General features: G+C 38.0%; 1 protein-coding gene across 3 annotated transcripts; it reads right to left on the bottom strand.

The window, feature by feature from the left end:
• Positions 1-271: 271 nt before the first annotated feature.
• Positions 272-12,792, bottom strand: slc10a2 (solute carrier family 10 member 2). 3 transcript variants are annotated; one of them, XM_042494501.2, is made up of 7 exons: positions 11,757-12,792; positions 4,101-4,679; positions 3,749-3,867; positions 3,440-3,528; positions 3,146-3,321; positions 1,631-1,788; positions 272-738 (listed from the first exon to the last, which is right to left on the bottom strand). In XM_042494501.2, the coding sequence occupies exons 2-7, from the start codon at positions 4,508-4,510 to the stop codon at positions 545-547; spliced, it is 1,146 nt and encodes a 381-aa protein (XP_042350435.2). In that variant the 5' UTR covers positions 4,511-4,679; positions 11,757-12,792; the 3' UTR covers positions 272-544. The 3 variants fall into 3 exon arrangements, with proteins under 3 accessions (XP_042350435.2, XP_087938986.1, XP_042350438.2); XM_088082860.1 differs by having other exon boundaries at positions 4,101-4,440; positions 11,757-12,790; XM_042494504.2 differs by lacking the exon at positions 11,757-12,792 and adding an exon at positions 10,834-11,742.
• Positions 12,793-15,941: the final 3,149 nt, after the last annotated feature.

Below are 15,941 nucleotides of genomic sequence, written 5' to 3'. Positions count from 1 at the left end.
GTTGTTTCACCCATTTCTATGAGAATGAGCTGTCAACAGTTAACTGTGAAACATCAGCTCTTAAAAGTACACACAATTGTCTCCATTTGACACAACTTTGTCTCATCAGATAAATTTGAACATCACATAAATATGATATATTTGTGTTCAGTTTTATATTTTACCATTACAAACTAAAGTAAATATCTGCATTTGGTTAATCTACACAAATATTCAGTCTGGATTATTGAGAAAAAAAAACATGTAAAGAAGACACAAGTAAATGCTGTAAAACGTTTTTGAAAATGTTAATAAATGAATAAATTATAGGAAAAGAGGGCTTCACATCATGATACAGTATAACAGTATACAGTATAACACCGCTCTCCCTTGGAGTTAATTGTTGGCTGTACATTTCTGGAGTTGATGACAACAGGAGCTGCAGTGCACAGCTCCGGCCTGCAGAGTGCAGTGTGTATTCACAGTGTTGAGTTTAACTGCTGTCCTCAGTTGTGTTATGGCCCTGGATGTTTATACTGAAAGTCCAAAGTCTGTGATTTGCATCTCACAACTGGGTAATCTTTTTCATGTCCATACCCTTCTCCTCGCTGTTGCCATTATCGTTATACTCAAAGGCACTATTTTCCACAGCATGTCCCTTCTTTTTCTCTAACTCACCATCACCACTTTCCAGGGATGGAGCCTCACTGTCTGTATCAGCTGAGCCACGGCCAGAATACTTTTTGTATGCCTGGTAGGCTGTAGAGGAAAAAAAAAAAACATGGATTCAGAAACACAAATCAGTCATCTTGACATAAAACAACACTTGGCTTCAGTGAATAACCTTTTTTCTGAACCTTCATCTCGGGCTAGTCCTGTTCTTGTTCTGACAGTTATTTGTTTGGGAAAATCATTGTATGATGAACAATACAGCATTTGAAGGCAGCTGTCCACGCTTGAGGTCATACTGCGGTCAAGGTGCGGTCGGACCAAAGTTTGCTTCAGAAGGGGGGACCAGATGTCTTGGTGATAAATAGATCCAGCCTCATTTACTTGTACACAATGACAAAAAGCAGGAAGTACAGGAAATAGGATGGGCTGGGTTGCCAGCAGTGATGGCTATGGACCAACAACACCCTTTCCCAAGGCACAAATGACCTCTACCCTACCTCTTACCACATACTTTATTGCCATTTACTTTTATCATTGTCCTTGAACTTACTGCAGCCAAGCAGCATCTGTCCTGTGCTACTTGTGTCATTGTTTCTTGCAGATTTACAAATTGCAATTATGTGTGTCAAATATCAATAACTAGATTGTACCTTTATGCAGAAGGGACAGAATCTGACACATTCTGGAGTTCTATTGATTATCAAATTTGTGTGATAAATTAACTTTATGATGGTTTAAGGAAACCATGGAAACAGCCGGGCTTAGTGAAAAGGCATATATACAAATCACTTCTTTTTTGGTATAGCTCTGCCCTGAATGCTTTACTGAAGCCCACAGAGACGTTGTTCAACATTTTTAGTGACCTTGTAGAGGGATGAGACAACTTTAGCCATATAGTTGTCTACATTTATCCAGTTCTCTCTAAAATGCTACCAAAGTGCTATCCCTAACTGTGTCCGTATGTGTCTGCATCACTCACCTCCCACAGACATGACTGCCATCACTAGTTGAAAGATGCTGTAGATAAGGGGAAATGCAAACATGACCTCCAGCTCAGCAGGGCTGAAGGACAGCTGGACAATGGTGCTGCACAGCTGGGAGTTCTGAAAACCCGTCTCCAATGCGATGGTTCGACACCTGAACAATGCAGGGAATGGATGAGCAACCTCATAAGTAAGTCCAGAGTTGGTATATATGTTTATTGATGCAGTATTGATTTCATGATGTATAAAACTGAATTAAACAATATTATAATTTTGGCAATATCAAAAAAGAATAGATAAATAACGCTTCACATACATACACATCAAGGGTACTGGCAGGATGCTAAACAATATCACTGTACATTTAGTAAGTAAGGCACTACACTCAGAGGTGGGATGGTATTTCCTTCTTTAAGGGTGTTGCTTGCAAATGTGCAACCCTTCTTATATCCACTATCTGGTGCTAGAAAATGAATTATTGCCTTGGAGTCTGTATGGGAATGGAGATGTTTTCAAGCCTGGACTCTTATCCACTATGTGAAATTTGGAGCAGACTGAACGAGTCAAGTTACAACAGCTGTCTGTGTCAGCTTTCTGTGTCATGTCGAAACATCAAAATTCAATACGCCACCACTGACATGCCATTCCCAAAAACACAAATGCTTACAAGATGGCATTGTGAAGGTCTTAATATTCTAATGCCAAACTTTAAAGTGGATCTGTTGAATCCTTGAATTTTTTCCATACCTGTATAGTGCTTAAAATAGTGTGATCTCACATAACATATGACATCATCATTAAGGCTACAGAAAATTGCTTTGCAATTTAGAGTGACATCTTTTGGAGATTTATACCACCCAAATTTAAAATGAATCTGATGAACCATCTATTAGACATTATTGTGTTAAATAAAGGAAAAATGCACAAAACTCAAAATGGTTGACTTCCGGGAGGGCGGAGCTAGTATAAGCTGATGGGAAATATGTAAGAAATGATAAGTGCAATCTGCCTCCTAAATTTAGTGAATATCAGAGCAACATTGTCCAGACTAAAGCCTTCCTTGCATTAGGGGGCACTATGGAGCCCGTTAAACACACATACCTCCAATAGCTGTATTTTCTTGCGATGCTGACAGGATTTGAGGTATGCGGCAAACCTTTAAACTCATTCAGATTCTGTTGTTGAAAGAACTCATCCCAAATGTGGCATGTGTTTTTGGGGTACTGGAGAGCCCACTGGCCTTGCCCAGGCCAAATTACTACTGAACTTAGTGGTTTTTTTTTCAGTTTTGATGTGCATGCTAATTTTCATGAGTTTTCAAGAACCGTAAGCCCCTAAAAATGTGATCGCTCAACACAAAAGATTAAAATCTCTACAAAAGCCATACGTTCTTGTCACTGTGAAGTACCAAGCTCTTAAGGAAATTTAAATTTAGATAACGCTATCAAGGTACACCCTTAATATAACAAAATTATTACCAGTATATCTCAACTTTAGTGCTGTCACCCTACCTGTACCAGGGTTGACCTGCAAAGCGGGCCAAGAGGAAGCCCAGGCTGAAACCAACGAAGGGGTAGATAGTTCCAATAATCCATAAGGCGGGAGAAATGATCCAGGATGACTGGTAGAGAATTCCTCCAACCGCAGCTATGATGATGATGAGAGCAAAGCCTAAAATGGATCCTACCTGTGCACACAAAATGTAAATGTCACAAAAAATCCCTTGATCAAATATCAAAATCTCAAAAACCCTGGAGTATGGTTTAGATGTCATTCTTTACAGAAACATTTAGATGGGTTCCTACCTTGAGGATCTTTTTTGCCCAGATGGGCTTCTTGCTTTTCACATACATTCCCAGAGCAATTGGGACGAGTATGGACACCAGAGTGATACCTGAGGAAACATAGATGTCATATCATTACATAATTATAGGACTATAATACACCGGTGCAGTGTGTTTGGCACAAAAGTGCAACGTGACTGAACAACACAATAAAACAGCAGGTGTGGAAGCCCTTTGAATAAACCATTTATGCCTTAGAAAGAGTCTGCAATTTTTTCAGATATATTATTAGTTTCATGAGTTACTTTTCACCCATAAGTGCCTACTTACCAATACTGTCATATGGGATCTGGATGGTGTCACTTGAAGTCCAGGTGGAGGTGTAAATTAGCAGACAGAGAGGCATCATCCCCAAGGCCAGGATTGAGGAACAGGTTGTCATACTGATGCTGAGGAGGAGAAAATATGTATAGTGTTTGTCCAACAAGCAAATTCCTGAGAATGCTTACTCACATGGTTCTCACTTGTACTGTGATCAGCAAGTATTTCACCTGAATTGCCTTATTGGTCATTATTGTTAACCTATGCCTAACCCTTTTACATAGGTGGAGAAGCTTTTCAAATAGCTTGACAAATTATCAGTTGAGCCTCAAACAACCACTGTTGCTCCAGCTTGTCTTACCTTAGGTCCATGTCTCCATCCAACCAATAGCAGATAACGTTGGAGCTGGAGCCTCCAGGACAGCAGCCCATAATGATGATGACAACAGCCTGCACAGGCAGAACACGGAAGGCCAGTGACAAGGCAAAGGCCGCGAAAGGCATGATGCCGAACTGGCAGAGGAAGCCGATGAAGATGCCCCAAGGTCTCCTGATGTGGCCCCACAGCTTTTTGGAATCCACAGTGCAGCCCATTGCAAACATGACCATGGCGAGCATTACAGTGAGCACCACACTCATCACCAGGCTCAGGATGGCATTGAAGTCATCGGGAGAGACGAGGCAGTTTGGGCCTGAACACACTGTGGAATGAGTGTCACAGGCATAAGACACTGCAGTCGTCGCCTCGGATGTGGACATTTTGGACGACATAATGGATGATGAAGAAGACAATAAGTGGCTCCGAATTTGAAAAGAGAAGACTAGATGAGAATTCCCTCAGCGCTGGTAATTCTCAGGACTCCTCCAGCTTCTCCTTGTGTGATATCCAAGAAGATGATGGCAGTAGTGACACAAACCGTCCAGCCCACCGCTCTTTATGCTACAGCCAAATACAATTGGGAGGGGAAAATCGGGTGAAAAAAAAAAAAAATTAACCAATACTTAATGTTTTTATGGGGTCAGTGTTCAGAGACACTTGCTTATAAAAAGAGAATCATTCTGAAATGTAAAATGTGATTGCGCCATGCACTAACTTTTACTGCCCTTTGGCCTCTTAAAAACTTTATTAGACAGCTACAGTATGCATCATCATCATCATCATCATCCTACAATGCCGGTAAGGAGGGAAGATGCTTGTTCTTCTCAGAGATAGGGCACACCCTGTTTGGACAAGGTATTCTTTGCACAGTGCCCATAAAAATTACCCCCCTTGAACTTTTTATTTTATGGGGAATATATTGACTTTAAATCACACAGGGGATGTAATAAAGATTTGCTGACATTGCTTTATAGAAGAAGTCTTAAACCAGGTCTCTGCAATTGATCTAACTTTAAGTATGGAAAATAAACTATTGTAAAAGCATACAAAATACCCGGCTTGTCATTTTCCTCTCAAAAGTAAAAGGGACATTCCAACCAGTACTATGTTTAGAGAAAAGCAGCAATCATGGGAATGATATCCAATTTCTAAGGCACTGAATATCTCTCACAGGCAAAGGTCAATCATTAAACAGTTGTAAATATGCAAAAACACCATCTGCATGAGAGACCTTGACTGAGTCAGAGGATTTAAGACTGAATATATATAGCAACTGTTGCCCAGGTGATTCACCAGTTGTTTAGCAGCTCATTTTTTAAGCATTTTTTTTAAGTAGTGGTATCTTGTAAAACCAAAAAAAAACCTACGGCATCCACTGGTAAAAACCATGCCAGCATAGATTGTTGTTAAGTGGGTAAATTACATTCCAAAGTTGGGCTAGTTGGGTACAACTGGCATGGCCATTTTCTGAGAGGTCCGTACCTCAAGATACCTGAATGAAAATGGGTTCATGGGTACTCATGAGTCTTCCTTAAACCTGAGACGGCTTCTTCCCCCAAAATATATATTGGTCCTTACAATAAATGTAGTCCTTCATATTACAGCTCTACATTTGTCTTTCTGAGGAAAAGGACAACAGGCCTATTTGAAGAAATATGAATCACCCAACACAAGGAGATACATAGCACATTAAACAGGACTTCAAAATGTTGACTGTACCAAATTAGACAATGCAAATCAGCTAATTAGTAACATTGAGTAAAAGAAGTAGAAAACCAAAGTACATCAGCATGTGAATTTTTAACTTTTCATATTGACAACTATCATATTCATTTGTACTGCAAAATTGAACTTCTGAAATTTAGTTTTGGCTTTTGGTGTGTTTTTAATGGCTTGATCTAGCTACCCATTGGGAAAAATTCTGGGGGTGCCATGGTAGTACCTGCTTCGTACCTTTGTCACTCTGTCACTGCAAAAAGCCATCTTCCGCATCCAACCGGATCGCGGCTGGTTGACGTCAGATGACAGTTGCCATACGGAACCGGTCGCATGCGCATGAAACACTGAAGAAGAGCATCAGGTAACCACATGATGTAAGGAGTGTTAATCTGCTTACAGTGCGGGTGTGTGGGGAGTTGGATGGGATCAACAAACAACTGACTTTAGTGAGGGAGTCTGGAGTTTGCTTACCACGTGAATGTGTGTGTGTTTCCCTACACCTTACAATGTCCCTCTTTTGCCTAAACTTAACCATCTGTAACTCTGTTGCCTAATCCCAACAATTGTGATGGTCCGTGCTGTTGTGTAAACATAAGGACCATGCAGTGTCATCCTGCCATAATATTTGTTGACATCATGGTAAGGGATCCTGGAGTGTAAACAGCAGATGCAGAAAAATATCCAAGACATAATAACTAGACACTTAAGGTACAGAGCGGCACCATGTGACGAGTTCGGATGAGAACGTGTTGCATAATCAATCTGAGTTGCTGGTAAAATTTGATGTTAATTATATTAGTTTGGTAAAGAAACAGCCTGTTCTCATAAACTGTTTTCCTACGAAAATAATTTCACCCAAATTCACACACGTGTTTTAAAAAGCTGCGATTATGAGACCAGTGCGCTGACAGGAGTAAACAAGGAAGCTGTCATGAGCAGTCTTGTAAGGAGGCAGGTAGGGGTGATGGATGGGTTACAACAACTCAGACTTTCGCCAAGGATGATTCCATGGAAACACGTGTTCATAACTGTGTGAGCTTTGAGCGAACTTGGAGTCATTTTAAGGTACAGCCTCACCATGTTTCTTTTCCTTAACCAAACCACAGTAACTTTACTTGCCTTAACCTAACCTTCATAACTTTAATTTAATTAGGTAATTGTATGTAGAGACCGCAACGTCATTTGGGGGGCGCTAATTTGTAAGTTATCATACAAATTGTTGTGTTTGCATTTTTGTAGGATATCATATGAACCCGTCTATGAAGATAACTTGGAAGAATAGGTCAAATCTACAATGTCCAAATGTGCAAAAACTTACATAGGCTACACACATAGCCACACAGCTGTCATTTCTAAAAGAGGTGCTTCTGCTTTACATTGACTTGAGGGTGGTAAGCACTTAAGCAGTCAGTTATTTTGTATTTTATATTTAATTTGAATTTAGATAAATTTAAAGAGACCTGTTTAGAGTCTTTCAGATTTTTAAGCGTCAAAAAATCATATATTTATAAATGTTACGTGGTTCAATGTTGTAAAACAATAACACATAAAAAGATCTAACTTGGAGTGAATATGCTTTATTGGCACTTTACAACAACACATGCCAAGTGTAGAAACAATAAAAAAGTTTGAGTGATTTAAAAAAAAAGTAGGTCAGCGGGATGACCTAAATTTTGGAATGGTCGAAATTTGGGACAGTAGTGTTTGAAGTGATGCCTGGTCACGTACCAACAACAAAACACGAAAGATAAAAATTAATAGATAATTGTTGTTTATGAAGTCAGCTGTCCATCATTGCGTAAAAGAAACACAACTGTGTTGCATAACAGTGTGTAAATCATTTTTCTGTTCCATAAAATTCAGGATGACATGACGCACAGTGTCTTGGCTGAGTTAACCGGACGCATGAATGAAATGCACAGGTGACAGATAGGTAAATCTGTCTGTAAGTCAGTTTCTTGAAAGGTCTTGAAAAGCTATAATTATCATTAAGCTGTAGGAGCTCACAAAAACTTTTTGTTATATATATTATCACTAATTTCTCCAGCAGCGACAGCTGCACTTTCTGCCAGCTGATGAAAAACAGATAGAATGACATCAACGATCCATTACTTATAATATACTAATCTGTGCAATACACAAATGAAAACACATCAATAATACTATTTTTGCAATATTTATAATATATGTATAATATATTATAATATAAGAGAAATAGTAATAATAGTAATATATAGTAATATATATTCAAAAGCAAACAGGACATTTTTGCGAACTACAAACAGGAATTATAGCTTACCTAAGTTATTTGATCAGAATATTGTCACAGATTCAGAGATGAACAAACTTCAATTAACAGCCCCGGCTATTATTTGCTAAAATCACTGAACTCAATGGGTTTATTTTTGGGACAGGCATCTACATAGGATGGGCTTCTAATTCCTTTCACACAAAATTCTTGCACAGCAAAGATGGGAAATACAATCAAAATATTTATTTCCAAAAAAAAAAAAAAACGTGAAGAAGGTCATGAGCAACACAAGAAGACATTACCCAGAAGTTAGCAAGAAATCTGTGAAAAGTACAAAAAAGTTTATCTAGAAATTAGAAACCCCTCGATAAAGCCAAAGTAAAAAATAAATATATACATGAATAAATAAATAAATATAATTGAGAAATTACCAGTAAAAAAAGCTACAAATTTTAATAATTCTGTAAAATAATTTAAAATATATAATTATAATAGTTATGAATAGATTTTTTTTTAACAATCTCTTACTTGTTTACTAATGCTCTCTTTTTGGTGCTGGTTTCAGCAAAATTAACTGAATGATGGAATTGTGGAGAATCTTACTGAGCTAAATTTGTGTTTGTTAAAAAAAAGTTTAAACATTTAAATTTGCATGTGTAATCTAAGGAGCTTACCAACGTTAACTCCAGCAGGTTGCCAACAACATGGTTTTATATATCCAAAGAACTTCTATAAAAATGAACTTCATGGTAACCAGACCAGGCTTCTAACTGAGACAGGCCTTTATTTGTCAGAATGAATGTTTTTCTTGTAAAAAGAATTTGCCAAGGTTTGGGTCATTTCTTGTTAAATTGCTCATTGCTTTCTTCCCACGCTTGTGAAAGAAATTAAGGCAATTTGCTCAGGTTTCAAAGTGTTAACCAAAAATCACAATTGAAACTGGGAAGAACAAAAGTCCCGATAAACAAAAGCAAAAAACAAAAAGCAACTGAGGTAAGAAACAACTAAAAAGAACTACAGCCTCACAGCAAGCTGCCTCTGACAATCTCTTCACCGCAATCAATGCCCAGGTGGCTTCTTACAACCTATCCTGGCCCCATCCTGATGGGTAGGTGTGGTAAACCGAAGGGAATGTACCAAGGGAATGTAAACCTGATTCTAACAGACTAATATCAACATATAAATGTCAGAATATTTACAGGTGAGTCAGAATCCATATCGCTCTTTCTCTAGGATGAACTGTATGCTCCCAAATTCTCACTCTGTCACCAGAGTCTGATCACTCAGCCAGAGGAACTCAGACTGCTGAGCCCTCCCCCTCTTTCCTCAGCCCAGGCTGCCAGCAAGCACAATGACACTGGTGAACAAAGAGCAAAATCACCATTACCATCAATAAACCAGGTGGAAACAAAAAGCACAAACAAACACAAAAACGAAGTTTATGAAAAACCTATTTTGTGAGACATTTCACTGATAAAAGTGGAGATAAGACTTCACTCTGTTTTACAGGGCACAGGTGGCCTTATCAAGCCTGCTTACAGTCACTGCTGCTGGGGATCTGTCCAGGGAACGTCCCCACAACATTGGCTATGAAACTACAAGTTGTAATAATATTTTAAAGAAAAAATTAAATCTAATGTTCAAGGAATGTTTTAAGGATGTTTATAATTTCAAATGATGTCCCTGTAAGGTTAAATGCCGATTAAGACGTATAACTGCACATTCTGAGTGACAGATCATACAATGTTCTTCTTATAAAACATTCCCACAATGTTACATGAGAGCAAAGAAAGACAATTTAGCAAAGCAACATTCAGAACATGTTATTGAGGCCTGAGGTCACAGACCATTTTTAAAATACAAATGGAAATGTTTGATGTTTATTGAGAATGCTGACTGTACTTCAAGAACAACACTCTGGTATTTGAAAGAAAACGTTACGACATTGCAAAACATTGCATTGGTTGGACTCTCTTGGATTCTCAGAAAGTTTTTAGAACCTAAAATTGGGTTTTGAAAGAACCTCTTCACACCTGTGAGCAAAAAAAAAAAAAAAAATGGACTTGAGACTGTTCTGAATCAATTTCTAATTATTTTTTCAACTTAGACCAGATGATGTTCGCTCCCTATGGATTACTCCTTGCTCATGTGTTCCAGGCACGCTACTGCAAGTGTTTAGACTACATAGCCTACACTGCTACATGTAGCTACGTGCTAACATAGGCGAAACATGCAAATTTGGTTGTCGTCGGAAATGTCTCCTCGATTTTGGATCATATTTTTGCTGGAACAAGTCCAAATGTGCAGATTTCAGTTTAGAGGCTGATTTTTCACAGTAAAATATGCCACTTTACTCTCCTTAAGTCACCCCTCTTATACAATAACAGCAGGAAGGAGGGCTTGAAGAGACTAAAACCTCATTCCCACTTCACAAAAAACTAACTGCTGCTAATATCTGGCTTTTCATTGCAATGGGAATGCGTACAATCGTCATTCACACCTGGGTTAAATGACTGACACAGGTTTTTATTGCCTCCAGCTCCGGTCAGCACTGATGGGAACACAAAAATAATTTCAAAAGTAATTTCAGCTCCTTTACTGGGGGGATGCAATGACATGCTCTCACTAGGCCAATTACCGCTCGTCTCCTCCTAAGCAGCTCTAAAACACTGATTCTAATACATCTGCACCGAGTTAAGTAAGAGATATATAAATAGAAGAAACCACTGAAAAGTTTCTACAGACCTCTGTTTCTGCTGCAGTCGGTTTACCTGTTCTCCTGCCTGTCTGTGACATCACACGGACACACCAACAAAACAACCGCCACACGCATACATGCACGCACACACACACACACACACACACACACACACACACACACACACACACACACACACACACACAAAAGCTGACTTGACTTGTCTGCACTGCAGCAGACTTGTCAGCTGCAGTGATGTGTTCACTGGCAATGGGAATGCAGTCAACTGCCTAGGTTGAGCTGGTTTACCCGTATTTGAAAAAAATGTGTGCACACGCTACTTTTGGTGGGAAATGGGTAAAAAACTTATGCTCCACACTAAAACAGAGTGCCTTGGAGAGAGAATGAATACAGGTATATTTTAGCACACACTATGAGCAAAATAATATGTATAAATGCTAAACATGTTTTTTTTTTACTAAATATTACAATTATATATGGTGCCAATCATGATGATGCCTCAATTTTTAGACCCAATATTTGAGTAAAATTTAATAAATATATTTCTTTTTACAGTCTTGCTGGTTCACAGTTTTGTGTGTTATTTACATCAGATCCTGTCAGAAAGATTTAGAAGACAAAGGTGGGGTCAGCTGGACTGAAACAAGTCAACCAGACTGTAAACACATGGATCAACAGGAAGATCACATCACAGATGAGACTGACACTGCAGTGTTAGCATCAGATGAGCGAGAGCCAACCAAGCGCTTACGGCTTCAGCGTCAGGTGAGGGAGAACCTGTCAGCCTGGCGTGTCCCAGACAGTTTGACAGCAGTTTTGACATGTCAAAGCCCAAACAGTTACTCAGTACAGTTCAGTCTATAATCTGTATCACCTTCTAAAGTGGCTGTAAATTTTTCTGTGCATTTAAAATGACAAATATCCTCATGATGAAAATGTTTTAATTTACCTGCTCTGTGATGTGAGTAAAGGGCCCGCACTGGGTTAGTTGCAGGTCTGTCCTGCTGCGTGAGTGTGTAAGCGTGCACTGCTCTATCTCTTCACATTCATGAACATGAATATGTGGGCTGAGTTTTCTCTTTTTCCACTGTCCGAAAAAAGAAAAAAAAAGACAAAATTGGGCAATTATTTCCTAGTTTTTGTGTATACCTGTATACCTCTGTCTAGAAAGAGTAATGCTCAACTGTGAAGTTAAAGGACAACTAGTCAACAGCAACTGAAGAATGTGTTAGAGATTCTTTTTTTCAAAAATAAAAGCTGCTCAAGCTACTATATAACTGCATATTTAACACTTATGAGAATGAGGAGTGTTAGGACAGTCTTCACCCATCAGTCACATTCTGTAGACACATTGTCAGACGTATGTGCAATAAAATGGAGTGGATACAATAAAAGTAATAATGTTATACTTTATTGCAGCCCAACGTCAGACCCTGAAACATCCACAACTTTTATGAGACTTTAAATGTTTTTGTTGACGCTGTGCCAGAAAAGGTTTGGTTCAATGTGGATTCTAAAAGCTGTAGTTTGCCTTACTATTCAATTAGATAAAAAATGGCACTAATTAGGCCAATGTGGAACAAACAAGCCCTAATGGGCAGAGGTTGTCTATTGTTAAGCATGGCTTACCTGCATTATATCAGATAATTTCAAATATGTTTGAATCTTTTTGGGCTATCACATTTTACTCAAAAATTTAACAAAAGTCATTCTTTTTCCTAAGAAGGCACCAATTTCCATTTTTCTGTCTTGTTCCTTGTTCCTTCATTTAATCTGGTCTAGTAGCATGACTATTTATTTAAACATTTTAGTCTATTTTACTATATGCTACATTATTTTATGATTTTTAACATTTAACATTTTTTAACATTATCTATTACTGATTATACTATCCTTTTAACTTTTTATTTTTTTATTAATTTTTAAATTATGTATTTTAAATTCACATTTTATCAACTATTCAGAGCATTGTATTCATTTATTTATTTTACTTATGATTTCTTTGTTTTTTTTCTTTGTTTGTTTTTTGTTTTTTATCTATTGGTTTCATTGGCCTCTGGTAGCATTATGGTAGTGTTTCCTCAGTTCCCTGTTTTAATGAGTTGTGTGACAGTTTTGCTTGTATGAAAAGTGCTAAATAAATAAAGTCTGATTGGTTTATTGATTGATTGAGCCATACTGATGCTTACAGCTCCCAAGTTCATCTTCCATTTTATTTATGTTTAGTTTTTATTATTCATATGGGCCTTGCAGTTGCTGAGATATACTCTATATCTAAATAAAGGGGAAACGGGGAGGGTAGCTAAAAACCGGTTTAACAAACCCACTTTCTTTGGTACTGGACATGTGCAGAGTTTTTAACGTACTGGACAATCTTGCCAAAAACACTTGTTTGCAAAATCCCAGAAACAGTATTTACCTTAATAAGTGCTGTGCTTATTTGTCTGCCTTAGCAGTGCATTAGCTCTCTTACTGTAAGATTGCTTACATGGATAATGATGTACTATTTTCATTAAAAGTGAAAATTCACTGATTACTTGAGAAGATTCTTAGTTTGTCCACTTTTATTATTGCTTTTCACTCAAGAAATTATCCTCTTTTAATATTGTCCAGTAAAACAGAAATGAATATAAAGCAGAGAAGGCTGGAAATAATTCTAAATATGTATGACACTGTGGAAGTTGGTCAGCAGCAGTGTAATACACATATCAGTTATAACAGGTGAAAAATAAGAAGAAAAATTAATAAAAAACATAATTCAAACTATGGGTTATCTAACCCCAAAGAATGATAACTACCATAAGTTTGGCTGTACAATCAGCCTATACAGTTGGGTTGATTGTACAACCAAACATTACCCAGCACATTTTTTTTTGTTTTTGTTTTTGGCATTCTTTGTTCCTGATAGGACAGCGGTAGACTGACAGAAAAAGGGGGAAAAAAAGGAGGATGACATGCTTCAAAGGGCCAAGGGTCCAAACTAACACTGAGCCGCTGCAGAGGACTTAGCCTATTCTGGGCGCATACTCTACCAGGTTAGCTAGAACTTGCCCCGACCCAGCACAAGGTTACTGTGACCCAGCACATTGGGTTGTATGATCAACCCAGCAGCCCGGGTTGTACAATAATCCAATAATGTTTTGTCTGTTCAACTGAAATTTCAACATGGTTTCACACCATCTCCGACGCAACTCCCCCACACACCAACTCAGATCATCTGACGCCAACCTTCTGACCCCCATCACCAGGACTAAGCACTGCACCTTATAGGGGACAGAGCCTTTGTTGTTGCTGCCCAACCCTCTGGAACTCCCTCCTTCCGAACATCCACAACTTGGACTCACTCTCCTCTTTTACAAATAAACTCAAAACCTACCTTTTAAAATAGCCTACAGCACCTGTCTCCCACTGCCTCCCTAAACCTGAACTTTCATATCCTCCAAATTTTGCCTTTGGATTCTGTTCTTGTATTTGTATTTGTTCTGTACATGTATTTTGTGTTCTCTATTTTCCACATGTATTTGTTTTTTTCTTTTTTTATTTCATGTAAAGCATCTTTGAGTATCTAAAAAAGCACTATATAAGTTCTATCTATCAGTATTATTATTTCTATTATTATTATTATCATCAATGGGCTCATGCATTGCCAAATATTACATCTGGGCAGCTTACTGAAATGTGAACATTTCAGTTAAGTCACATTGATTGTCACAGAATCCACCAGGGGCATATTCACAAAGCTTCCTGGCACAAAGACTTGTTCCTTATTCCAAGTTCCTTGAACTTGTTTTTTGCAAGAAAAGCTGAAGTGTAAACGGTCCCTAAAGCCCAAGCAGCTTTGTTAATAATTTTGGGGTGTTTTTGCATGAAGCAAATGGATCCTAAAGACAGCCTCATCCAGAGAATGGCCATTGGGATATTTCAATCACCGAAGATCTAGAGGACACCTTTCGGAAATTCTGCAATGTCACCTCCGTAACTGAGGAAAGATAGTCATGTTCCCAATGCTTTCCTCAACCTGACGGAACTGCTGTAGGTGCTGGACCCTGACTATCCAAAAGATTAGAAATAAAAATTTCAGGTATTATGGGAAAATCAGTTCTAGCAGAACAAGACTTTTATTCAGTGCATTTACATGCACATTTCCTCAGTCTGATTAAAGATTTTGGGTCAACTGTTTTCATGGGATGTCATCTGATACGATGTGGTGTTTACAGGTGCCGACACATGGAAATGGAGCAGCTATTTGACAAAAATTATGAAAAAAGTAACTTGAAAGGGCTGCAAACTCTTGCATTTACTACGAGACTCACGCAACTAACACTTTTCACACTTTCACACCACAAATGAAAAAATAAATAACAGATAACTTCTAACCTCTGCTCTCTCCCTCCTAAAACAAACAAACAAACAAAAAACACTAGGAAAAAAACTCCAGGTAAACAGTATACGTAATTAAAATTGCATTACAGAAAAAAATATATATATTTTTTTAGCACTTCATTTAAGGTTATTTCCTTGTTTGATTTTCTTTGTCTTTTTTTGTGCTCTGCAAATTTTCAGGTAATTTTCTTGTGTGTCTTTTTTGTGCAAATTTTATGGTAATTTTCTGGTGATTTTTAACTAATTTCTTGACAATGTTTTGGTTAATTTCTTGTGAAGTTACTTCTTATGTTCTTGAAGGGAGTCGGTGATATTTGCTCAGATTTTAAATGGTTAATGCAATGATTTTAAACAGATAAATAAGCTGCATCTTTAAAAGGGTTGTGCAGTGGTTCATATTCCTGTTCACATCTCGTAAAGTGTGGATGTGTGAGCACAGTCATGTTCTTTCTGTATGTTTAAATCAGTTCCGTCTGCGGTGGGAGGAAAGATCAGTGAAATACTTTTGGTAGCTATTCAGAGAGTCTTATCGGTCTTTATCAGTCCCATCTGCCGTTATCTCGCCATGTGACATGTCCTTCACTCAGGACGCAGTAAATTTTAAGTATCCTTCTGCTCCTGCGGTGTTAATGAGGGTGTGAGGGTTTGTGTCACGTCAAGGCCATTATCACAGGAGATCTGATTGCAGATTACAATCTAATCTGACATATACTTCATGTACCTGTTTTGACTGTAAAATAAGGAAATAAAG

The sequence above is a fragment of the Plectropomus leopardus genome, chromosome 10 (assembly GCF_026936395.1).
Source record: "Plectropomus leopardus strain MGB_pleo_1.0 chromosome 10, ASM2693639v1, whole genome shotgun sequence".
Lineage (NCBI taxonomy): Eukaryota > Metazoa > Chordata > Actinopteri > Perciformes > Serranidae > Plectropomus > Plectropomus leopardus.
The sequence above is the reverse complement of the archived record's forward strand: the minus strand, read 5'-3'. Positions and strand labels throughout refer to the sequence as shown.

Bases quoted from the DNA above. Each gene is read 5' to 3' on its own strand.
- slc10a2 (XM_042494501.2), bottom strand. From the start codon at position 4,510: ATGTCGTCCAAAATGTCCACATCCGAGGCGACGACTGCAGTGTCTTAT. The intron at 3,529-3,748 runs GTAAGTAGGCAC...ATGTTTCCTCAG, and splicing joins GATCCCATATGACAGTATTG to GTATCACTCTGGTGTCCATA. The intron at 1,789-3,145 runs GTAGGGTGACAG...TGCATTGTTCAG, and splicing joins GCAGGTCAACCCTGGTACAG to GTGTCGAACCATCGCATTGG.